At 35.3% G+C, this 26,818-nt stretch overlaps 1 protein-coding gene across 1 annotated transcript in view; it reads left to right on the top strand.

The window, feature by feature from the left end:
* The window catches only part of PCDH15 (protocadherin related 15), a 689,667-nt gene that overhangs the window by 425,857 nt on the left and 236,992 nt on the right, over window positions 1–26,818 (top strand). Inside the window, exons 15-17 of the mRNA XM_024744857.1 lie at window positions 205–398; window positions 8,414–8,546; window positions 12,962–13,032. Coding sequence (XP_024600625.1) covers window positions 205–398; window positions 8,414–8,546; window positions 12,962–13,032 — 398 coding nt within the window. The remainder of the gene's footprint in view (window positions 1–204; window positions 399–8,413; window positions 8,547–12,961; window positions 13,033–26,818) is intronic.

Raw genomic sequence — 26,818 nt, 5'->3', positions numbered from 1 at the left:
ATTCTTTCCTGATGTGATTGATTCAGCATTAGAACACAGTAGCCTCAATTCAAGAAAACAAGAGTGTACATGCTGAGAGAACTTTTTTTACTTACTTTGTGTGTGTGTGCTTGAAAGCAAGCTTCTTTTGTTGGGTGAAAACAAATGACACAGTGGTGGAAAGTTGAGTCCCAAGAGGATTTATGTTGTTATTTTCAATTCCAGCTCACTGCAGTCGACGCAGACGAAGGGTCAAACGGGGAGATCACATATGAAATACTGGTTGGGGCTCAGGGAGACTTCGTCATCGATAAAACAACAGGGCTTATCACCATCGCTCCGGGGGTGGAATTGATAGTTGGGCGGACTTATGCACTCACCATCCAAGCAGCGGATAACGCTCCTCCAGCAGAGAGAAGGTAATTTATATCAGAAGCAATGCAATCTTTTCATCGCTCCAGTTTAAACCCCAAAATTAAGTTTAAGACGTGCCACAAGCATTCTTTTATCTTATAACACCTAAATTAGATCAGAAAATCAGAGAGACTGGATTCTCAGGAACTGCATATTCTTCTTTGGTCAAATTGTGGGAAAAGTACAATAAAGTCAAGATTAAACCACAAAATAATTAACTGTGATTTCACAGATGTGAAGGATGCAAGTCTCTGTTGGGAGGGGGAGTGGGAACTGGGAAATATTAGAGGCATGTGTCCGCTTTATTAGCAAAAAGCAAGGCTGCTCATAGTGAGAGGTCACAGATAACATGTAACGCGTGATGTCTCAGGGTTTTGAGGCCGTCTCTCAGTGTCAGAGTAATTATTTAAAAAAATTTTATACACATATACAATTTATCTAGAAAATCTATCTATATATTTGTGTATATGTAATATAATCTCATAGATATATATGAGAGAGAGACAGTAAGAGAGAAAAAAGTAAAAAGACTTCCAACTGTTACAACTACATCTGTTTGCCCACCCCCAAGAGATGTCCCTTTTATTGATTTCTTGTTTGTTTCCAGATTTTCAGTATGCATTTTAAGAAAATATGAAGTTAATATTAATACATTGCTGAACCTTGCTGGTTTATTTTTCACCCTCACAGTGTATCTTAGGGTTCTTTCCAGATGAATACTGGATAATTCCCTAAAAACTTTTAATCACAGCTACATAATGTTCCTTCATATATATGTAATACAGTTTAAGAAATCCACTGTTGATAGACTTTACTTGTCAGTCTGTCTTTAACAGACAATGAAGAAATAAGTAACACCGAACACGCATCATTTTGAATGTGTGCCAGTATATCAGTACAGTGAATTCCCAGAAGTTAGACCAAAGGGTTCATACAATTGTAAGTTTTAGAGAGAACTGCCAAATTGTATTCTATGGGGCTTATAACAATTTGCAATTCTAACTGCCTGGTCTGAGTATGGCTAATTCTAAACAGTCTCCCTTGTGTGTGTCATATCAAACTTCTGGATTTTTGCCAGCCTGATAGGTTAAAAAAATAGTATTTATTTTTTTATCCATTTGCTTATGAGTGAGTTTGAGTATATTTCCTATGTTTTCTACTTTTATTACCTTTTCTGTGAATTCTGTGTCCATAATCTTTGCCCATCTTTCTATTGATTTGTTAAACCCAGGTTACAATTATTTTGTGTTTTCTACTAGTGACTTTGTGTATTCATATTGTATGTTTAAATCTTTGTTGCATTTAGGATTTATCCTACTGTACAATAGGAGGTATTGATCCACCAGTATTTTTTTTTTCAGGCAACTGTGCCATTTTTCACATAATATATTGGTTGGTTCATCTTTTTACTCATTAATTTGAGATGTTACATTTATTATATCTTTGCTTATGTATTTGAATGTGATTCTAGACTTTCTCCACTATTCCATTACTTCACCTATTTTTTTTTATGAGCTATTATCACACAATCTTAATTGTTAAGATTTTAAACTATGCTTTATAACACAGTGGTGTGAACTTAACTCATTGATTTTCTTCCTTAAAAATTTCCTGGTTCCTCTTTCTGTTAATTTTTTTCTTTGACTTTATATAAGCTACTTAAGTATGTTTTTTTAACTGTATTTTTATTAGCAACACATTAAATTTATAAATTAATTACTTAGGGTTAAATTATACATTGTTGGTGTTGAATCTTTCTAAGAACTTTCTGTCTCTTCATTTGTCCATGTTTTCTTTTGTGTCCTTTAGTAGATTTTATTTTAAAAATATTTTCTTTATATATGTCCTATACATTTTTTTGTTGAGTTGTTTCTCATCTTCTGGTGTTATTGTAAATAGACTTCTTCTTCCTCATTCTTCTAGTTGGTTGACACATATGTAAAAGCTGTTAATCTATATTAATTTTAACCCACATTCTTATTTAATTCTCTTATGTTTTTGTAGTTTTCCAGTTCATGTTCCTACATTATCCAAGAATATATTTTATAAGTAGTGATAGTTTGATGTCTTTCTATTTTTTTTCTTCCCTTTAATTTCATTTGCTAGTACTTCCAATAAAAATGCTTGTCTTGACTTTGATTTGAGTGGGAATACCTCCCACATTTCCCTATTATATTGGTTTATGGTTAAAAAACATCTTTTATTATGTTAAGAAAACATTCTTCTATTCTTATTTTATTGACTTTTTAAAAATAAGAATGGTCATTTATTCAAGTCAAATAAATATCCTCAGCTATGAAGACAATAATGAATTTTCTTTTTGAGCCAGTGCTAGGATGATTGATCTTAATACAGTTCCTATAATAAATCTATTTTTCATTCCTGATATAAATCCAAGTAGGCCTTGGTATTTTAATCTTGAAATAAACTGCTGGATTATATTTGTTGGTATTTTATTTAGTGAAATTAGTCCATGCTTTTCTTTTTGAGAATCTTTTGTGAAGGCTTTATATAGTTGTTATGATACTTCATAAGTGAAATAAGCAAAAACCACAAAGAAACACAAAAATGAATTCATAAGTTTGATGACTATGAATTAGTTGTAAACATCTCTAAAGCCAATAAATCCAAATTTGGTTCTTTGAAATATAAATAAATAAAAACATAAATAAATTTATAAACTATCAACTAAACTAATCAAAAAAAGTGGGAGAAAGTGCAACTTTACCTAATAAATTCTGAGAGGGAAAAAATATAGAAGAAATTTAAAGAATCATGAAAAGACCACTTTGCTTTAATAGCTGTAAAAGCTTGAAAAGATGGATGAAATGGATAATTTTTCAAGAAAATATGATTTACCAAAATCAATCCCAAAGATTAGGAATTCTTAAGAGATCAATAGTATTTTCCTCTATAGAGGAAAATACTCATCTCCCACTGTTATCTACAGACCTGCAGGTCACTGCGGAAGAGTTTAGTTCTAGTCTGCTTGGCATTCATTTCAACAGTATGTTTGTCAAAATGCTTGGTGAGGGGCTTCCCTGGTGGCGCAGTGGTTGGGAGTCCGCCTGCCGATGCAGGGGACGCGGGTTCGTGCCCCGGTCCGGGGGGATCCCGCATGCCGTGGAGCGGCTGGGCCCGTGGGCCATGGCCGCTGGGCCTGCGCGTCCGGAGCCCGCGCTCCGCAGCGGGAGAGGCCACGGCGGGGAGAGGCCCGCGTACCACAAAAAAAAAAAAAAAAAAAAAAAAAAAAAAAATGCTTGGTGACTTCAATGTCCGATATGTGGTAGGTATAAAGCATCTCCAAACTTGCAGTCACTTTGGCTGAAGATCCCTGGAGCCATCCTCAATGCTTATCCTTCATTCAAACTCCATATATAATCTTGAGCAACAACTCTAAGCTCTACCCTAAAAACATACTCAGAAACCAACAAATCCCCCTACTTTCATTATTAACATAGCAGTCCAAGCCACTGTTCTCTCTAGTGTTGAAAACCTCTTCTAATTAGAAGTCTCTAGTTAGACTTCTGCCTGTGTCCTCTTCGGTCTCCTCTCAACACCATGTACCTAAGTACATCTTGTCCCTGTAACTTCCCCTGAGAAATTTCTCTGACATCTTATTTAGCTTTAAGTCTGAAATTTTTGCTCCTATGGATTCCTGTATGTACTTCCAAAATAGTAAAGTAGAACCTGTAAACACTGAAATGTAAATACAGCTTTTTTAGTGTTATGTTGGTGGGAGACAAAGGAAGAAAAGATAAGGTTTTTGTCTTAAGTCTACTAGTGAAAGCAATATAAATACCTAGAACCTTCATCTTAGAGACAATGTAGAAATATAGTTACAAATAGACACCCTGTAGAGTATGTTGACACATTGAAAAGAAAATTACCATACAGATTGTGCAATCCTCTAAGTGTCAAGGACATCACCTCAGTACCACTGTGTACTATTGTCCAAAAAATATGGACAATGATATTGTCCAAAAAATATATCCAAAAAATATGACTTTTTATCTTTTTAAAAATTATACGATTTCTGAAGTTAAAGGTTCTTAGGTCTATCTTCATAACCTCTTTTTATTCATATTTTATTTTGTTCTTAAAAACAAAGTGTTATGGATGAAGTTTTATTCATGATATAAATAATTTAAATTGATCGTAATATTATAGCCTGATCCAAAGACTTGAAATTTGTGATTTCCTGTGAGATAACATCCTTCATTGCAAACCAAGGATGTTTTATACTCCCCACAGAAATACACATCAGATAACTAAAATGTCTTCAGTTTACCTCCCACTTTTGTTCTTGTAGGATGTGGGGAGAAAGGACAGGCAGATTTTGAATACAGAAGCCTTGCCTTTTAGTTTATCTGCTGTTGCTAATTAACTTCATAACCCTGAATCTGTCACTTAATCTTTCTGATTTTATAATCCTCTTTTGTAAAATGGGAGTTAAACTAGATGGTTTCTAGGGTCTTTTAAAATCATACGATTATCTGAGAAGTTACATCACCTCTCTTGTTCTACTTTGACCTCATGACCAAATGCAAAATAAAAACTTTATGATTTTTATGTTTAGAAATAGAGAGTTATCTACATTATACTGGCTATATTACAAAAATAAAATTGGTATTATATAGATTCTCAGTTTTATGCATTTAAGACTAGCTATAAAATGTAATACAAAGTGTTCACATAGAATTTATTATAATTTATTATTTACCTCATGACTGTCCTGTTTTATTATGTGCTTGATCAATGCTGTTGAATTACTACTATTTATTACAGCATTAATGATATCATTTTATTGTTAATACTCTTGGCATTTTGTTTTAGGAAAGCTAACTGACACTATGCTGACATCAGGGATAAAAAGGAGATAGCATTTTAGAAGGCAATAGCTATCACGAAGGTTAGTGCTTATTTAAACACATTGTAGGGAAGTGTCAGGATGTTAAAGATGAAAAATGCAAGACCTTGAGTTATGATCTTCCCCAAATAACTCTAAGATCCAGGAGTGTGTGTTTGTGGGGGTGGGGGACATGATTAGCAATTCTAGCATTTGAATTACTGTGGAAAAGAGCAAAGGAAGCAAAGGAGTAAGGGCAGATGAAGGAGACGGTCATGTTGGACCATAGTTGTTCACTGTCTTCTGCCTTGGGGATAATCTTTTTGTTTTGCATTTAAAATTTTTCTTCTCTGTGGCAAAGACACAAGCTTCATCTGAGTTAGAGGTCCTTATTGTAGTGCTGTGGATATAAACAGTTTAGCCCTCTAAAATGGGAAAATATTCAAAGGGGGAAAAATAAGGAAATATACAAAGTACAATAAGTTTAGTACAAATTATAGTTTTAAGAGCAGAAGGAGACCCATATTCTGGTAAAGATTTTATAAAGTACTCCACATCAGTAAGCTGAAGTTCTAAATATCAAAAGCAGGAACGCTCTAACTTTTTGAAAAGAAGCTTTGAATTTGGGGTACAGGTGTGTTCTATGTCAAAAAGAAAATGTTAATCAGTGAGGGAATCTCTTGCCTCCACGCTTATTAAGGAGAGTTTTAGGTCAGTTTGTAGAGGAATCCCCTGGGCTCCTAACTTAAAAAGCAGGTGAGTCTACATGCTATACTTCCCATGTACTTCTGGGACAACAGTCTTCTGAATCAAGTGTGTGTGAGAAAAACCTTGTATATCCATGGAAAATGTAGATTTGTGGTCCCACATCAAAAGATTCTGATCCAATATGTCCGAACCCTAACATTACCACCCTCCACTCTGGGGAGGCAAGAGGGGATACTGTGCCTGTAGGTTTTTAGCCAAGAAAAGTGAAAAGATGCGATTAAAATGTCTAAAATATTTTAAGGGATGTTGATAAGGTAAATATAAGCTTATTTAGTTCATTCCACAGAATAGAATAGGAAGCCTTATTTTGAACAGTTAACAATAATAACTGATAAATTTGTTTTTCTTTGTGTGTATATACTTATATATACATACACACATATGCACACACACATACACACCATACGTATAATCTTATTTAGTCCTTATGCTAATCTTAATGTTATTATTATTCTTAATTATCAGATGGAAATGGTGAAACTGAAAGAAGTCAGTTGCCTATGATCACATGTGGTAGCATAAAAATTCTAACCCAGGAATGTGTGGTTACGAATCCAGTGCTCAACGTCACTCAGCTACGATTATTACCAATGTGGTATAGGGTAAATGTTATAAGACTTATGCATAGAGAATGTGCTGGCAGCAAAAAGGAAGAGATTTATAAAATATTTAAATCACTTGATAAATAACAGACACTAAAAAAAGTCAGGATTATGAAGGGTAATATCAGCAATAGTGTATATCTTGGGATGGCTGTTGGAACCAGATCACCACCTGGGAGGATAATAGGCCCACCTCATATTGACAATTAATGTATTCCTACAATATGAGAGTGGGACTCTTTGCATACTAAATTTATAACTTGCTGATATTTTTCTTTTTCATCTAGCCATTATAGTACCTATAAGCTAAACTTAATACCTCTAAGTTTATAAGCAGCATTTCATCATCCATTTTAATCTACTTTAAACATTTTATCCTTAAAGCACGAGTTGTAAAACAAAATTGAAAAGAAAAGCAATTATATTTTGGTTAATTTTATTGGCAAATTTTAATAATGAGATAAAATGAGAGCAAGAAAGAATGCAGATACTTTAACTGATTATGAAGTCTAAGAGATTTTAATTTAAAATGAGATTACTTTGGAACAATATTGTGATGAATTTAAGTATGAAATTTTTTTAAAGTCATTGCAGCTTTTTAGAGGTGCTTAATATTCTATAGGTATCTATTCTACTGAGAATATGATCAGAAACAATTTGGCCTTCGGCATAATATAAGGTGATATAAGGTGATAAGCTAAAAAATCGTTTTCAGTGCCTATGATCTGTATTTCTCTTAAGGGCTTTTCAAAGTAAACTATTATAGAATAATAATCTCAGAAAAATGTTTTTGGTGACCGTGTCTTTTAATTGATGCACTTAATGCAAAGAGCTTTGGGCTACTTTAAGAAAATTCTAGCCCCCAAATAGAAATTGTAAGAAATGTGTTTTGAATAAAAAGGCATGATTTTGTTAAAATAAGTTTAAAGCATACAACTCAGGCAGTGGTGGTATGTGCTTCAAGATAGAAGACTAATTTTGTAAATTCGCAGGTCTCATTTGATATATTTTTGCCAGTGTTTCTTTTGTACCAGCCTTGAACATCTTCTTCAGCTTTTGCTGTGTAAAGAAATTTCAGAGTTTAGACATACCAAAAAAGGTGATTATGTCAATGCTAATGTTTTTGTCCTTATAATAATAGAATATATTTTTATCCCTCAAAAACAATGCCCATCAACCTAAGGCTTCAATTAAATCTAGTTTCTAAATTTTTATATTAAACTCTTTAAAGAAGACTTAAAAACAGATTTGGTTTTGTTTGCAACTATTTTATACAATGATTACTTTATGATCCTGACTCTTGATATGCATTTCATTAAGCCATTGATGTCAGCAACAAAACTAATAAAACACAGCCCATATTTTGTTTTTTGTGTTATTTTAATCAATACTCTCTCTGCTGGTTTAATAGGAATAGAGCCCCAAGACCAACTCTTATTACCAGATATTTATAGAATATTTTTTTGCTATTAAAGAAGCATTACAAAATAAAGTCAGAAGTCAAGTTAATTTATTAGCTTTATTTGTACAGCTATTCCTTTTTAATTCACACTATTAATCTAAGTAGGAAAAACATGTACCTGAGGCATTTTTTTTCCTTTTACTAAGATAATTTCATAAAAACATCATCTTTTGGTGGTAGCTTTATTTTTCCATCCTTTCATTTTGAATTATTTTATTATTTCCTATAAAAATTCAGAATTTCCTCTCCTGTAAACCCAATAACAGAATATCAAATTCAGTCTGTCATTAAATGTGATGTAGATTTTTACCCCTCTTGTTTGCTTCTCTTTCTCTGCAGGCACTCCATCTGCACTGTGTACATTGAAGTGCTTCCTCCAAATAATCAAAGCCCTCCTCGCTTCCCACAGCTGATGTATAGCCTTGAAATGAGTGAGGCCATGAGGGTTGGCGCTGTTTTATTAAATCTACAGGTATGCTCCTTATATATGTATAAAATACTAGCAACAAAAAAAAAAATTCTAGCGACAACCTTGAAGGCTAGTGGGTTTATATCTGTGCATGGCGGGGGAGAAAACCTCACATGTCTGTTTACACTCTAGTGAATGAAAATTCCATCTGGAAAGGAAAGCAGGGATAATATGGATGGTGGGTTTTCACAGCTAATCTATTCTATTGATTGCCACTGTTGAAGAACTAACGTTAGCTGGCAGGGATTAGCTGCAATCATTACAAGAGATAATGAAGGGATTGGAAACATGCACTTGAATATTTTGTACTTTGCATCCAAAGAGTCTGCAGCTGACTATTATTTTCTGTCTCGGATTCCTTTGCCCCAGCAGGATTTATTTTTGCTGCAGTGTTCTGTATAGAAAATGACTTTAGATTCGCCGGCTGATGGTAGGCATTCTATTGCTGAGGCAGACAATTTTCTTCTGTGCCCATGGGCGAATCTTGTAATTGCTGTGCCTCAGTTTATTTGTTTCGATGAATGGGGTAGCTTTAGGTGATATTTCCATTTGCAGCTCCAGATTCATGGGCATATGAGTTACTTGCAGAATCATAGCTTGATTTTCTCAATTTATACATTTCTAACCAAAGCACATTTGGCCAGAAAATGCTGCACTTTCAACTGAATCTACAGCTTCAAGTTGGGCTACATGTGGTGTTGATAATAACTGTCACTTACCATAAAAATCACAAGGACCAGAACATGACATATTATTTTACCTATGGATGTTCAGAGGACGGAGGATTTATCATCTCCTGGTGTTATATGGAAATGGCAGGAGGTGTTGACATGAGAATTCAAGAAGCTGGCCTTGAAGGTTAAGAGAGATTTTAAATGTGATGATTTAAGAAAATCCCAGCATCGATCTTTACCATCAAATGAGGTGACACGAGGCATCTTGCTCAATGTCATCTGAATACAGACACCCTCTCACTCAAACCCGGATGATATAAAAATGAAGATTCCATAGAATGTTTGTACTAGAAAGAATGTAAAAAATAATGAAACATATCAACCTCATTATCTAGATGTGGAAAGTGAACCTTACAGAAATTAAATGAGGCCTAACTCAGCTGATTGAATTATCATTATTTCCAAAACAAGGTTCATTCCATTATATCCCACTCATTATCTGAGGCTGCCAAAAATTTGGTTGACATTACCAGATACTTCTCTTTGCCTCTGCTCTCGTATTTATTTTGTTGCTTTTTTCCAGGCAACTAGAGAGAATTTGCTTTTGTTGTTCATTTACTATTAAAAGATGGGAAACAAAATTATACGAAAGTAGACATATTAGTAATAAGGAAATTTGGGGGATTTTAATGGTCAAAATAAAAGAAAAAAAACCTAGTTTCTTTAGGAGGAAGAAAACATTTAGTTAAGTCATGAAAATGATAAAAAATATGGAAAACCAAATATGAAGACAAGTACCTTTATAGAATAATGAAAATCCTTCTTTACATATATGGGGATTTATTTTGTTTAAACAAGAAGAAAAGAAAAATAAATCTTAGATTTGTAAGTTCAGGCCAGGAAATTTTACATGTTTTACGTTTAAATATTTCTTAAAAATGTGCCTTTGTATAATTTAACTTTCTATGAGTAAGATATATTTTTACCTGTAAGCTGGCTCAGGTTTTGTTTCAATAAATCCCAGAAATATCTAGGTACCATATTATAGGAGACTAATTCTACCTGTGAGTTAGAGATGAAAAGGAGTTGGCCTTTTTCATATCTCAAATATCTCTAGTACAAAATCTGAGAAAATACTTGAAATGACATTTCTATTCACCCTTTGTGCTTCTGGTAGAAGCAAAATAAAGGGTGCCAATTACAAAGTGGCAGTCTCTATTAGAAAGAACTAGGGTGACACCATCAAGGCATTTTTCACAGGCCACCAACCATACACTTTTGCTCCTGATCAACTGAGACTGAATTTAAACTAGTGACCTAAAAGTTGAAAAGCTTCCATCAAATTACTCTTCCAAAGACTTGTAATAACAGAATGCATTAGACGTACTTCTGGCTACATCCTCTCTTTTTCACACACGGCACTACCCACTGCTGACTCATAGCTCAATTTAGAAAGACAAGATTTGTGGGGAAATATATTTTCGAAGATAACAGCAGACTGACTTCAAAATAATCTGTTTTGACTGAGATCAAAGTGGTTTCTTGGGGCTTCCCTGGTGGTGCAGTGGTTGAGGGTCCTCCTGCCGATGCAGGGGACGCAGGTTCGTGCCCCGGTCTGGGAGGATCCCACGTGCCGCAGAGCGGCTGGGCCCGTGAGCCATGGCCGCTGAGCCTGCGTGTCCGGAGCCTGTGCTCCGCAACGGGAGAGGTCACAACAGTGAGAGGCCCGCGTACCACACACACACAAAAAAAAAGTGGTTTCTTTTCAGAGAATAATCCTTGTTCACCCCCCACTTCCTTTCCCCTTGTAGGTATTTTCCTTTCATTCTATCTAAAAGTTGTTTGGGAGGCTGTGATTTTCCTCAGCCTGTTAAGGCTGTTTTGCCTGGCTGCTGTATTGATGGCATTTAGTGGAGGAAAATGTTACCCATTTAAGAACTCTTAATTTTCGAACTTATGCTGATCAGTGTTAGTATTAGGTGGGTTTTTTTCTTCCAGATTTGGTCACATCTTGCTCTTAAGCATGCTCCTCCTTTGCAATTCTGACCTGCCAGTGAAGCCTGTAAGACTGGTGTGCTGGAGCCAGAATGGGCTCTGAGATCGTGAGAGCAAGTTGTGAGCATTTCTCCCCAGCTTCGTGTTGAGTTGTGTCACATTGATAGCTTGCAATTGGCCATGGTGGGTGTATTTATGCCACAGAAATTAGCAAATGCAACAAATCAGTACCCTCCAGTCCAGAGCCAGTTGTTAAACTTTTACCATAATACCCCTCTACATGGAGCCAATTTCCTCCAAGATTTAAATCACTAAAATGTGTTGACTCCAACAGCTTCCTTCATCTTTGTCCCTTGAAATTTTGATCTACTTTCATCACTCTAAAGATGAGCCAGTGCTACCAAATAGCACTATGTATTATACCCAAATACAATAAGTCTCAGCTTTTTATTTATCTTTACAAGAGCATTGTTTCCATCCAAGTTACCCTTATAATTTATGGCTCACATTCTCTTTGAGTGTTTGACTCAGCCCTATTACCATTAGAATAATCCTCCTTTCTTACATACAGAATCTTCTTATACCATCACCATCATTCTCATACTCATATGATAATAATAGTTATATAATAACACTTAAGTGTAACTTAATGGGGCAGGCACTATTTAAGTTGTTTCCTTATCGTCTCGGTAAGGACAGCTAGGTTTATATTATGCACACACACTCACACTCAAAATTTCAACAATTTATAACTGAAAAGTTTATTTCCTACTCACACTGTTATGTCCATCATGAATCAGTTCCAGCTCTGTTCATCATTTTCACTCAACTTCAGCCTTTATCTGTGGCAATGTTGTTCTTTTGAGAGAGTGAAAAAAGAGGCACAGTAAATCATATGCCCTCTTATAATGTTTCTCCCAGAAGTGACACAGGACCCTTCTGCCCACATTTCATCCACCAAACCAAGTCACAAGGCTGCTAGTGGGTTAGTCATGTGTAATCCTTCCACTAGAGGCAGACACTAATTACATGGTTAAGTCTGATGTCAAGAGCCATGACTGCCTTTCGTACAGCTTTTGCTTTCCAAGTTACTTACTGCAAACAGGAGTTTTGCTAAATGATTCACTACTGCCTAACATGATTTCCCATCCTTACAGCATCCAATAACAGTTTCCTCACTACCTTCCTCTCTCTTGATGTCACTGCTATTTATTTTTTGGGTGTTTGTTATGGCACACTCCACTTTTAAGTACTAAATTGTGAATCAGTTAAAATAGCTAGGTTTTTATTGCCAAATTTCACATTCTATGCCTATCACTAGTTGGCAGTGACTGTTACAAGCTACAGGTCAGACTGATGAAACAGCTTCTGTCTAGAATTTTACTGATCTCTTGATTGAGGGCAATGCTTGCTGTGGAAAATAGAACACAACACAACAGAATAAAAAACAAAGCCTAGTTATTTGCTGTTACCCAGGAGTGATGCGTGTAATATCTATCCATATATTTTCTCCCCATAGCCAAAGAAATTCACATGGATACTTCTGAGTTAATAGGTCAAGAATGTATAATCTTCACATAGGCAAATAATTCCACAAGTTCATGGTAAAATTCAGCGAGGCAGGGATGTCTTATTTTCCCTATGAAGGGACTGCCAATATTTTCAAAATATTTATTTTGAATACTAAAATATATAAATAAACAAATATGTATACTTTAACATGCATGTTTTCCCATTTAATTTTTATAGAAACCCAAAGCAATTGGATCTATTGTTATTATCATCATAACTTTACAAATGCAGAAACTGAGCCACAAAAAGTAAACGGCTTTTTTTTCAAGCTCATTGGGCTAAGAAGCCGTAAAGATAGGACAAAATCCTAAGAATTATGGTTAAACATTTATGTGCTTACCCACTGTGCCTATATACTTGAAGTATCCCTGCAAGTTCTCCATTTTCTGTTCTTTATCCTACTCAAGCTGTTAGGGGACAGGTACTCTTTCCACACTGAGGCCACTTTATGGTTTGGCTGATAACCATTGTTCAATATTCAGAAGTCTCCATCTATTAATCACCCTCACCCCTACCCCGACTGCAGAATATTGCCTATTTCACTTTCCGGACAAAGAGAAAATATATATGCTCCTTAAAATCAGCTTACTGATAAACAATCTTTTTAGAAATAGTTGATCTGTGCATATTTCATATAGTCCATTCTTAAAGATGGAAGGTTAAAAGTTAATTGTCCAAATGCCAAATCCTGTGCACGTCTATTGTTTTAAATAACAAACTAAAACATACATTTAAAAAATTTTGGTTGGGGCCTCCCTGGTGGCGCAGTGGTTGAGAGTCCGCCTGCCGATGCAGGGAACATGGGTTCGTGCCCCGGTCCGAGAGGATCCCACATGCCATGGAGCGGCTAGGCCCGTGAGCCATGGCCACTGAGCCTGTGCGTCCGGAGCCTGTGCTCCGCAACGGGAGAGGCCACAACAGTGAGAGGCCCGCGTACCGCAAAGAGAAAATAAATAAATAAAAAATTTTGGTTGATTCAGTAGAATTTGACAAATCAGAATGTTTTATAAGTTCTCTTAATTCAACTTATTAATTGTCCTTGTTTTCTACCATAATATTTCTCAATAATTTATTTGCTTTTATTTTTAAGTTTTTGCTTATAACTTGTGATTACAGTATTGAAAGTCAGTTACCTTAACCTGCTAAAAAAGTTATATCACTTCAACATATGTATAATGCATCATGTCATTTGGTCATGTTGGAGAGGAAGAAATTTTCTTTTACCATTCCAGTTCCTTCTGGCTGGTCTGAGAATTAAATTGACATGAGACAGATTAATGGGAGAGAATCAAAAAGAAATTTAATAACACTTATACATGGAAGAGACCCAGGAAAACTGAGTAACTCACCAAAATAGCTGAAACTCTCATCTTAAATACCATCTTCAACTAATGACAAAAGAAAATGTTGGGGGTAGTGGTTTGAGACTTCAGAGAGGAGGAAGGCTATATACATGGATATGGAAGAGCAAATGTTTGGTAAATAAATGTTTGCTGGATGAGTCAGAGACAGTGGGACACAGAGAGGAATTTTAACAGACTTTGCTATGTTCGTCCCTGTTTACACACCTAGCTCGTACTATAGTTATTGATGGGGGTAGCTTGCTTCCTGGAACAGGTCCTCTGTCTACATTCTTTTAGGCAGTTAGAGGGAAGGTCAAAGGCTCTTCCTGAGTTTTTTGGGTCTTAAAAGTAATCAACCTAAATTAATACTCATGCCAATGAGACACAATCTGGAGTGACAAATTTTGCTCCCCTATAGCCATCATTGACCCTAATAAATAGGCCAATATTATTAGATATTATTATCTTCATTATCTGGCAAATGAGGAAACTGCACCTCAGAAACAGCAAGATTTGTGAGCCAGAGTAGTTTTTTTCTGTTTTAGCTCTATCTACTATATCACAATATTGTGGGCTAGGCTATAGAAAAACTATTAAATTTTATTCTTTTCCCATTTTTTAGGGGGTGGATATGTTTTATATTACATTAGTTCTGTGTTTTCTGAAGGTTAATTTTATGGTGTTATATGAGGGTAAAAAATACTAAAGTTTGAGAGAAGATATGATTTAGTATAATGGTCTCAGGAAGAAGTAGTTAAAGGAAAGAATAATTGACTGTTATTATCCTTTCTAACATAGAGGATATAGAATAGAATTTAGATTATAACCTGGATAAAGCACATTTGAGGAAAAAAAAATTAAATTCGTAGATTCTACTTCAAAGAGTTATTGGTTCTTGGTAGAATACCATCCAAGGGTAGGTAGGAGATACCCCAACAGTCTTGGAAAACTTCACCATAGAAATAGATGAGGGTAAATTTTTTGGTGCTCCAGTGTTTAGTAACTCAGTGTTTCTCTTAGTCTTAGACTAAGAGAAGAAAATACGTAAGAAACAAAGGGAGATTGACATCCCGTTCTCTAATTGAATGGCTGATTAGACTTGAGTCAGTGCATTTACAAGGGAAAGGGCATTGGAAGGAGATGTCACGATGGAGTGGGCAGTCAGCAAGAGGGCATGAACTGCTCCCTTGAAGACTTTTTCCAGCGTTGTAGGTGAGATGGATCCTGCCTAGGTCCACACATTTCAGAGTTGAGGCTTTTAAGTATAAATAAAAACTAAGGGGGCTGCAGCATGTGGAGAAAAAAGCCATGTACACCAAGATATACAGCAAGAAGCCACCAACTGTGCGTTCTGTAGAAGATACGGAAGAATTTCTCAAGGTATGACCAATTCCTAAGATGGCTGCTTGGGGCCGTGTCCCTTAACAGTGGAGTCTGTTGGCACCAGTCCACAATAATTTGGTGCAATCCAATACAGGCGATTCTTTTATTTCCTTCTCTAACCTTTCTGTTCCCTCATCAGAGTGATATTGAAAGGAAGAAAAATTAATGAGTGAGAAGATCACATTCTCCTCACTCCAAGTCCCCAGAAACATAATTTGTTTTAAAATAAAGAGGAATGCATCATACAAATAAAAATGAGACAGTTTTGCTAAGTAAGAGTTGTAGATTTAATTGAGACATTATTGATGAAGTCAGCTACACACCAAAAATGGAGGTGATCAATGCAATAGCCTGATAGCATCCTGGAAGAAATAAAACCAGTTAATTTGTTACCCAAAAGTTGAGATTCCTTATTTGATCTGAGTGTAAGGATTATGCAAGTCTTAACTTCTGCACCTACAATGAAAGAACAGGGGAAAAAAATATTTAGGAGATATCATGGAGGTGCAAACCTGTAGCATTTGGCATTTAAAACAATCAACTCTGGACCTGCCTCATTCCATTCCTAGATTCCTAGTTGTGATACTCTCCTGCATTACTAGTTGAGCAAAATGATAAAGTGTATTATTTTCAAGGCCTTGACATTGCTTCTAACATGGCTTATTCAAGATGGAAAACCTAGTTTCTTTCATACTTCTACAAATAATCAAAATATCCATTTATCAGCAGTAAGCTTATGACTGACTATAGAGAACAAATCTTACTTATGAACAAGTTTGAATCAAATGATCCATTCACCTGTTGCTGGTAAGGTCATACCAAAGGAAAGTTCAATTACACTTTGCAAAATGGATAACAAACATATATATGGAAATGGAGTAAAGATAAGACCCTCTTTGCATGTTCCTGTAAGGGTGAAGGATTGGGATTAGAGGAAAATAAGTGTTGGCAATTGTTCCTTGATTTAAAACGTCTTTCTCCTTGCCCTCTTTTTTTTTTTGCTACCAATTCTCTATTTTATTGACACATGGACATATTTCTGAAAATGAGCAGTGGTAGAAAAATAAGTGACTTGAAGTGATGACAGTGTTTGATTTTTTCAAAAATAAAGAACAGATATAGTAGAGCACAGATTGACAAACTATAGCCTCTGGGCAAAGTGGCCTGTTTGTATGCCTGGTAAACTGAGAATGTTTTTTGTTTTTTTGTTTTTTTTTGTGGTATGCAGGCCTCTCACTGTTGTGGCCTCTCCCGTTGTGGAGCACAGGCTCCAGACGCGCAGACTCAGCAGCCATGGCTCACGGGCTCAGCCGCTCCGCGGCATGTGGGATCTTCCCGGACTGGGTCATGAACCCGTGTCCCCTGCATTGGCAGGCGGACTCTCAACCACTGCGCCACTAGGGAAGCCCCAGAATGGTTTTTATATTCTTAAAAGTTTGTTAATAAAATATAAACAAATAAAAGTGAAACAAGAAAACAAAAAAAATAAAGAATAATATGAAGAAACCACAGGTGGCCTACAAGCATTTTAATGACTTAAGGGAAAAAAAAAAGGTTTCTGACCCTGGTAATACACAGTTGAGTATCATTCAAAAACAAAACAAGCAAACAAATTAACAAAAAGTTCATTATGTTTAAATAAAATATAAAAAAGAAAAAAAAATGTAAAAAATATTTTGCACCCCTAAGACTTAGTGTTAGTTTAGTATATTAAATTGAAATAAAGGATCATTTATTTAAACTGTGTCAAAATTCTCTGTTATCTGCTCTGGGTCTCATATTAGCTAGTTGAAAACAGAAGCAACATTAGTTATTAAGGTATAGTTCATATATATAAGTACCTATATTAGGTCAATACATAGTTATTAAATAAAATAACAAGGACTAGCTTATCCTTTGGTATAATCAAAAAACAGAATTTTAAGAGCTTGGGAAACGGGGGAGGTTGTTGTCTTTTGGGTAGGGAAGCAAAGATTAAATGAGATAGCATGTGAACTGCATAACTCAGTACCTAAAATGAAAAAAAAAAAGTTCTTAACTAATAGTATTTTTATTCCTATTCTCCAAGAAGAATAAACATTGCCATTTTTGTTTTTCAGTTAACTCATACTAAGATTTAAGATTTAAGATTGTAAAAGTGAGCAAGAAGGTACTGAGCACTTGGAATAATGGATAGAAAAGTGAACTATCAAATGTGGAGGAATGGATATGTTACCAAACTTGTCACCTGCACAGGTACTGGGGGTCCTAGCCCAGCTGAGACCCCTTGTCTCGCCAGGGAGGTTCTTTTTCTGATCACATTGGCATAGCCAATAAAGAAAACAAAGCTGAGACTGGAACAGCACAAGCTTTATTCAATGGCCAAAGAATGGAGAAGGGGGAACTTAGTTTGCAAATCAATTTCTCAAGCCAGTTTGAGCAGAGACACCATATATATTGGAGGGTCGAGGTAAAAGGTAGGGAAATGGAAAGAGTGGGAGGAATATTCATGACTTATCCAAGAACAGGGTTGTGGTTTGGACCTGGAGCTGATGCAATACTCCTTTTAAGTCCTTGTATGGGCTCTTGCAGTCATTGTCATGGCAATTGTCTACTGTCATGGTGCTGATGAGTATGTCATTTACCATGCTAATATATTACAATGAGCATATAATGAGACTCAAAGTCTACTGAAAATCAAGTCTTCTACCATTTGGGGCCTGGCTGATTCTAAGCAGTTCTTATTTTGCTCTTTGCAGCTTCCTCCTGAAACTTAGATAAGAGCAATTGGTTTCCATTCAAGGGAGGGGCAGGGGTATGATTCTGGGGCAACAGCTTTGGTAACAGATACAATCCAAAGAATATATTCACCTACTTTATGATTTTACTAGTTCCTCCATTGAGAAGGAATGATCACTTGTGTTTGAGAACGAAGTGAAACTTAGGAAGCCCAAGAGATAGGTGGCTAAGACATCAATATTAATAATAATAGCATCAACATTTACTTTTAACTGAGTGCTACTATCAGGCAGGAACTACACCAAGCACTTGAAAGCTTCCTCATCTTTCATACTCCCAACAAAGCAGTAACTTTTGTAATGTCAAACAGAACCCTGTTGCCGAGTGAGGATTCCATCTCTTCTGATATAGAGGCTATATACTATTATTCATTATTCTATTCTGCTTTTCCTAGAGATTGAAGTTCATTTATTTCTTTCAGTTGTGCTCAGACTTACAAACAATCCCTTTAATAGCAGAGTAGATCTACCCACAAGGCTCATCATTCTTTTCTTTCCTAAGGTGTGCTTGATCAGCCTTGATTTTATTTTCTTCTCTTTGCTTCTTGATTCTTTACAAAAGTGAAGGAAAATATTATACATGTAATGTCCATTGACACTGGGAAAACTTAATTTAACTACTGCTTTAAACTTCTGGTTTCACTTATCAGTGAGCTGACTGGCTCTGGCAGCTTGAACCACTTTTCCTGGCTTCTCCTTCCTGAAGACTGCAAAGCAAGTAAAACAGCTCAGACACAAATAGTAGGAAAACAGTAGAAGGTGGTGTGAAGCAGACCAAAAAGTAAGATGTTGCCACCTCTGATCATCTGAGAAAAAAAACATACATTTTACTAATGAAACTCCTTGGGTATAAGTGTAAGATGGTGCTTTGGTCAGCTTGCAACATGCATTTTCTTTTCATCTTTAGCTATTTTTCTCATTTTAAAAATAGTTTCAGGGGCTTCCCTGGTGGCGCAGTGGTTGAAAGTCTGCCTGCCGATGTAGGGGACGCGGGTTCATGCCCCGGTCCGGGAGGATCCCACATGCCACGGAGCGGCTAGGCCCATGAGCCTGCGCGTCTGGAGCCTGTTCTCCGCAACGGAAGAGGCCACGACAGTGAGAGGCCCGCGTACCGCAAAAAAAAAAAAAAAAAAAAATATTTTCAAAAAGCTGTAGAATTTAAACTATATGCTTCAAAGAATTAGTATTTTTCATCCTGAAGGAAAATTCATGCTGCCTTGATCTCACTACAGAATTGATCCATTTCCAGAACAGTATGAATGAAATACAAGCCATCTCTCTGCCTTAACAGGTCCTGTAACAGGTGCTAATTTGTTTTTCTGATATGTTTGAAACGTTCTAGAAGTTTTGAGAGTTTTTTCTTTTTTTTTCCTTTTATTGATGAATATTTCTTGTAAAATAGGATATATTTTTCCCTTGAAGATGATGCAGGAGTTTATGATTCATGAATGTTTTGCAGCCGAATGTGCATGAATCATAAGCCCTGTGCTGTAGATTTTGCAGTGTCATTTATATTATGGGGATCACTTTGGATACATTTTCTGGAGATTTGCTCTTCTGTCATCTAAGAAGCTTTTCTTTGAACATTGATGTGTTACTATATAGATTAACACTGGAGATTGTACTGAAAGATGGCTATTTCCTGTTCAATTTCATAATATATGACTTATTCTATTTAGTAGGTTGCCCTGATTTTCCTAAGTGTGAGGAATAAAAACTCATTCATTTTCCCCTATATTTTTATTTCATATAGTAGAAAATACATTTTTTTCATCTTTCCTTTTACTAGATTTCAGTACATGATGATGGATCTTTCATCATTAACATTATCTCAAAAGAATAATGTCATAGAAGTTGAAATACTTGGAACACTGATATTGGTTACCTGATTCCAAAGTATAATTTATAGTTTATATGGAGGATAGCATATATAAATAGATAGGAAATAGTTAATATATATTTTAGAGAGAGAGAGAGAGGTCTCAATGCCAAGCAACCACTGTTTGCAAAAATTAAATCTGATTTCTAGTGTAAATTTTTCTCTTTTAAAGCAGATGTTCTGATATGTTTAAGTTTCAAAAAAAAGTTTGATGTCCTTGCCACTAAGGTATGTCTATTATCTAGGGATGATTTTTCATCTCTAGGCATTCAAAGCTGCCAAAAGTGAGGAAAATGCATTTTTTATGTATTCTCTATTCACATATGTATCTTCTTCTTTCCAAGGCATAACTTAGCCTCGTGTAAATCTTCCGTAGACAACAATATGCTCATAGGCATGAAGCCAGAGAAGTGTCAGAAGGAGAATCCTAGGTCTGATATATTTAAATAGCTATTTTCTAAATCATTTTTTCTTTGATCCTTCCTTGCTTAAAAAAGAAATAAACCTGATTTAAAAAAATGTGAGATTTTGCTCCAGAAGAGATTAGGTTATGACTTAAATTTATATTTTCAGTGGAGTTAGACTTCTTTCTCTGACCTACACTCTAACAGGAAGTAGGATACATAGGAAACGGGTAAAAATTATCTTATTTTCTGCTCAAAGAGGACTGATATCTTATAAAACTTGTTATGGTGCAAGAAATAAAGTCATATTCTCAAGTTCTTTTGAAAGTAATTAAGTACCTAAAATAAATTAATAAGATGAAATAGTCTTTTCTGATATCACTGAGCTTCATTAAGCAGAGGTGCTGTGGATGGTGGGACAGGTAGACGCAGGTGATGATCTGTGGTTTGTATTCAGCCTGGAGGCAAAGATTCACGGGCAAGGAGAACAGCTTTATTTTGGCATCTCTCCTGCTCCGTATTTTCATCAAACACTTGGATGAAGACTTTTACAGCCTTTCATCACCCCATCTACCAACCTCTTTGCACCTGTATTCCTGTGTTTTGTTTTTAATCCTGTAATTAAAAATGAACACTCCTTCTTCCTATCTAAACCGTTTCCTTCACTTGCATCCTATATCAATGCTTCTAAAGCCTCTGTAATGAAAGATGCATTTAAATAAACTATTTAAAAAATGAAAAAAATACAAGTAGCAAAGAATACAGCCTTTTTTTTTAAAATTAGATTCAACAGATAGTAAATCACCTGGGCATGGAGAAATTTATTCTACCTTTTTTGTATCATCATGATCTCCAGTAAGCACTTTGCAGAATGACACTGCTCCATAGACCATCCTTTGAGTAGAACTGGCTACAGTTTGCAAGGCCCAGTGCAGAATAAAAACACAGCACCTTTTAAGTGTGTGTCCTTTGTGCTGACCTGAAAGCACTCCACTAGATCATGTCCATTGCTCAAGGATATTGCTCAAGAATCATCCTTTTACCTTGCTGCATGTAAGAGTCTCTTACTCTATCTGATCATTTTCACTAACATGAAAATCTGATACAGTAACTCCCAATTAAAGACAAAGCAACAACAAAAAATGTCCTTGATAAACCATTCTAGCCACTTACCCATTTCTGTGTTTCCCTTCCCTGCAGAAACTTCTCAAATATGGTATCCATACTTGCCTGGAGAAAGTCATCATCATTTTCTCTCTATTCTTTCTTGACCCCATTATAATCAGAATTTTAATAACACCAATCCATTGATATGGCTCTTTTTGTGGTCTCAATGCTCATTCCATTGTGAAATCAATTCCTCATCTTACTCTATTCATCAATAAGATGTGATAGAGTTAATAATTCCTTTCTTATTTAGAAACTTATTTATTTGACTTCCAGTATACCAGTCTCCTGGGATTTTTCCCCACCTTCCCTGGCTGCTGTATCCCAGTTTATTTTGATGGTTCCTCTTCATTACCCTGACTCTTAAAAGTTAACATGCCTCAGGGCTCAAACTTCTAACCTCCTCTTTTCCTGTTTATAGTCACACCTAAGGTTATCTCATCTGTTCTAACGGGTTTAAATTGTTATATACTCATAAATTCTAATTCATATCTCCAGCTTAGCTCACTAAAACTCTAGACCCGTGTCCAACTATAAGATATATATATATATATATTAGATATTAAATAAGATTAAATACATATATATATATATATATATATATATATTAGATCTTAAATAAGAATCTCTCTTAGGTTGAGTTTCCAGAGAAGCAGACTTTGAGATAAAGATTCAGTTGTAGGATGTTTATTGGTTTGGAATTAACTCCTGTGGAAAGGGGAGGAAGAAAGCAGAATTAGGTTTAGGGAGAAGTTGAGCTTCAATGCAGTCCCAATAAAGACTTCCACTGACCCCCCTTGAAAGCTCTAGAGCTGATATTGGCCTTTATATAAAGGTAGGCCTTTTATATACTTGCATTAGTCAAATACAGTTTGCCTCAGAAAGCAATCTGACCTTGGGCAAGGAAGCTCTCTTCAGAAAAGGCATTGTTGGAAAAGAATATAAAAAAAGAATGTGTGTGTATATATATGTATGTGTGTGTATGTGTGTGTGTATCTATATATCTGAATCACTTTGCTGTACCGCAGAAATTAACACAACATTGTAAATCAACTATACTTCAATTAAATAAAAGAAGAAGAAGAAAAGGTATTCTCTGAATAGTACCGACAACTGAAGCTTCTCAGTAGGCAACATTTCCAACATATAGGGGACTAATTTCTTTTTTCTTTGAAGGGAGATTTGAGAGGCATATCATACTGTTATCACAGCATCTCAAAATTAATGTATTCTCTACTCAACACCTGGTTCTTCCCCTAATTCCAAGAAAACAACTGGTCTTCTTTCATTTTTCCTTCTCAGTAAATTGCATCCTCCGTTGTCCAAAATCTCAAGCCAAAACCCTTCAAGTCATCTCTGACTTTTCTCTTTCTCCATAGCCCTCTCTTATTTCCAGTCAATCCCAAAATATCTCCAGAGTTCTGTTTGTTTTCACTCTTATCGCTTTCTTCCTGATACTAGCCACCATCAACTTATGCCTAGATTATTGCAATTGATTTCTACTGGACTTTAACCTCACCCCTCTCTGGTCTATTACTCACACAACAGACAGAGTAATTGTTTGAAAAATTACCTAAAATAGCTTCACTTCTTTGTGAACATCATCCAATGGATTCCCAAATGACCCAGGATAAAAGATGATGTCCCTGTGACACCTACCTGACCTGATTTCCTACTTCTCATCCTCTCAGCAATTCTATTCCGGTCTCATTGACCTCCTTGCACACTGCCTGACTCCTGCCTCAGGGCCCATTCACTTACTGTTTCCACTGTCTGAAGTTCTCTTTTCCCAGACATTCACATTCTTCCCTTCCTGTATGTTTCCGCTTGATTCTCCCTTAGCAAAATGGTCTTACTTGAGCACCTTATAGCAAATAACAATAACTGTCTCACTGTGCTTCATATCCACTTTACCCCATTTGCTTTCACTCTGCATGCACTCTTACTTATTTATTATGTCAACTGTGCCAAATATTATATTAGGTCCACAGTGACAGACTCTGTTTTATTCACTGTTGTATCCTCAGTAACTAGAACAGTGCTTGGGATATATACTATGTAATCAATGAAAGTCTGTGGAATGTCAGGTGGATCTGATTTCAAGAAAGGCTCTTAGAACCAAGGTTTCAGACAAGTGTCATCAGTCTCTGGCAGTTTTGCCCCTCTTTGTATTGCTTAACTCTGTGTAGACTTTATTTTCAGGCAGTCTATAATTAGGGCATAGAGATGATAAAATAACATTCTTTTTCTTTTTTCATCTTATTCTTGATTAAATCTGAAATGAGGACTTGGGGTAATGCAGCCTCAAGATGAGGTAAAGGGGAATAAATGGATAAAGAGTTTTGCGAAAGAAAAGATACTGAAGTAATGAAATGCAATATACATCCCCTAGAAATTCCAAAAACATTAAAACATAATTTAAAAAAAACCCTGCTTGAATATATTTAGAAATGGAAGGACAAATTTCATAAAGATTCATTTTAGCATTTCCTCCAGAGATTTTTTTTCTGGTTCCAATAATTTTATGCCTTTACGATTGGTTTACTGCTATGCTTTTCTAAATAAAGATGTGAGTGGCAGAGTAATGCAGAATTAACCAGCCCAAGATTTTATGGCTGCCAAAACTGAGAAACCCTGGCTTAGAGGAATATGGTCACCAAAGCAATAAAGTAGAATATGAGATCTTTATCTTTAATGGAATTTTATGGACAACCATAAAGCCATTGAGTGCAGTAATAAAGCCATATTTTGCAGAGCTGGGCAAGAGACATTTCAAATTGATCTTTTCCCCTATTTACAGCTATATTTCTAATCTTTACTCTTATTTCTATCATGTTTTTTCTTAAAGCCATGGAGGACTTTCTGGTTTTCTAGGTAACAGTCAATTGATACTCCTTGGTCTCTTTTAATCGTATTTTATAGAAATGGTGAAGACCTACATCCATCAACAGCTTCTTATAGACAATTTTTAAACAATAGTTTATAACTTTAATAGAAAGTGATTTTCATTTACTTCATGCCAGAAGACTCTTGTATGATCCAAAGAAAAGTCTGCAATTTCTAAACCTGCTTGATAAAAAGAGGGTTTTTTTTGTTTCTTATTTTTGGTTTTTCTTTTTAATTAACCAGAAGTAAACCATTCTGCTCTTCCTAAGAGTCAAATAAAAATGGACTAATTTGAAATATGGGCTTGAATGTGGAATACTTGCTTGGGCAACTATTTGAAAGCTACTGGTATTTTAATAGCAGTGATCAGTATTACCTTTAGTAACTTAGCAATAAATGATCCTCTTTGCTGTTTCTTAAATAAACCTCAGTTTATTGCATGTCTTGAAGCTGTTTATTTCTTCACATACTAACAGCTATTGTTGATTAAGGCTTAAGTATGTAAATGCTGTTATTTTCCTGAGATTCTGATAAATAGAAAGGAACAAAAACAGTGTTCCTGAGATATACTCAATAAACAGCTAATAGGTGTCAGTTTTCTAGGAGAAACAACAGGAGATCCAATTGATGTTGAGAAGTGCCTATGGTGATTCTATGCTTAACTACCAGGAATTGGTTGATTTGGAGCTAAGAAAACTATTTTAGGTTAAAAAAAAAAAGTATTTGTATTAGAATAGTTACTTAAGAAAACTGAAGAATTCAATATCTCCTGTTCTAGTTTTGAATACTTTATATTTCACATGGATTCACAAAATCCCATAACAGTTTTAAAAAGGAAAGAAAAAGTCTTCATTTCTGTAGTCTTCTCCACTTACACACCTGCCTCACTCACGCAAAAGAAAAAAAGTTAAAATAAAAATTCCAGATTAAGAAGCATCTTTCAGAGATAGAGGCAGACTTATTTAATAATAAAAGTAGGCTTTGCAACAGACTTATTCCCTACAACCTATCCCCATATAAAAGTAGTTCAGTTTTGATTTTGATAAACTAATGGTTAGACAGAGCAGCAAAATTTGATTGCCACTACAATTCTCCTAACTTAACCAGCATGTGCTGGGTGATTTTGAATACAAGTCGCCTTTGTGAATCAAAAAGAAAAATTCAGAGGTGTGCTACAAGTGGAAATGCCCCAGATGTTTATGCTTCCTTTTCCCTTGTTTAGTTTTATTTGTACAATTATTATGTATATATTCATAAATGCAATCATATCCATACATTATATTAGTTCTATTTATGGCAGCTTTCTTTTATATTTTCTATTTTTGCTTTACTTTCCATTCTCTGTCTCCTTTCCCCCAGTTAGCTCTCCAGCACTTCCTCATCATATAAATCATTTTAACTGGTATGTTTCGATATTTTTCCATCATATCATGGTCATATATAATTATATAAAGCACAAATTTGTGTATGCATATGTTTACATATTCACACATAAACTACATACATAATACACATATGTGTTTTGCCATTGTCATAAATATGTATATATTTATTTTATGTTAAGTTTTCTTTTAAAATAATATACACTTACAGAAAAAAATGTAAGAATGGTACAAAAACATTTGAGACTAAGTTATCAGCATGATGTATTATGACCACCAAACACAATTTCTAATTTCTATAAAAAGCATAGTCCCTTATATATAACCACAACAGAACCTTTAAAATTAGGAAGTAACTTTGATACCTTACTACAATCTAACCCTCTGACTCCATTCAACTTTTGCCAGTTGCCCTGATAATGTCCTTTATAGCAAAGTGACCCAATCCAGGATCACAGGTGACCTTTAGTTGCCATGCCTCTTTACTCTCCTTAATCTGAAACAATCCTTCCTTGATGCTTTTGAAGATTGCAGTACACTTATTTTGTACAGCTTCCCTCAGTTTGAGTTCATTGATGCTTCTCATGAATAGGTTTAAGTTATAAATTTTTTTGGTAAGAATATCACCAAGAAGAGATGCTGCATCCATCTCACTGAATCCTATAAAAAAAATAGTTTACATGTGTCCCATTACTGGTAATGTTACTCTTGAAAACTTGATCAAAGTTGCATCCGCCTTAAAGTATGTTGATGACTTACCTTAAGATTATAGAAATGTTCTTTCCTCATTCATTTTCACCCATTATTTTAAAA

This window comes from Neophocaena asiaeorientalis, unplaced genomic scaffold (assembly GCF_003031525.2).
Source record: "Neophocaena asiaeorientalis asiaeorientalis breed wild unplaced genomic scaffold, Neophocaena_asiaeorientalis_V1.1 scaffold131, whole genome shotgun sequence".
NCBI classification, from domain to species: domain Eukaryota; kingdom Metazoa; phylum Chordata; class Mammalia; order Artiodactyla; family Phocoenidae; genus Neophocaena; species Neophocaena asiaeorientalis.
This window is presented reverse-complemented; position numbering and strand designations above follow the sequence as displayed.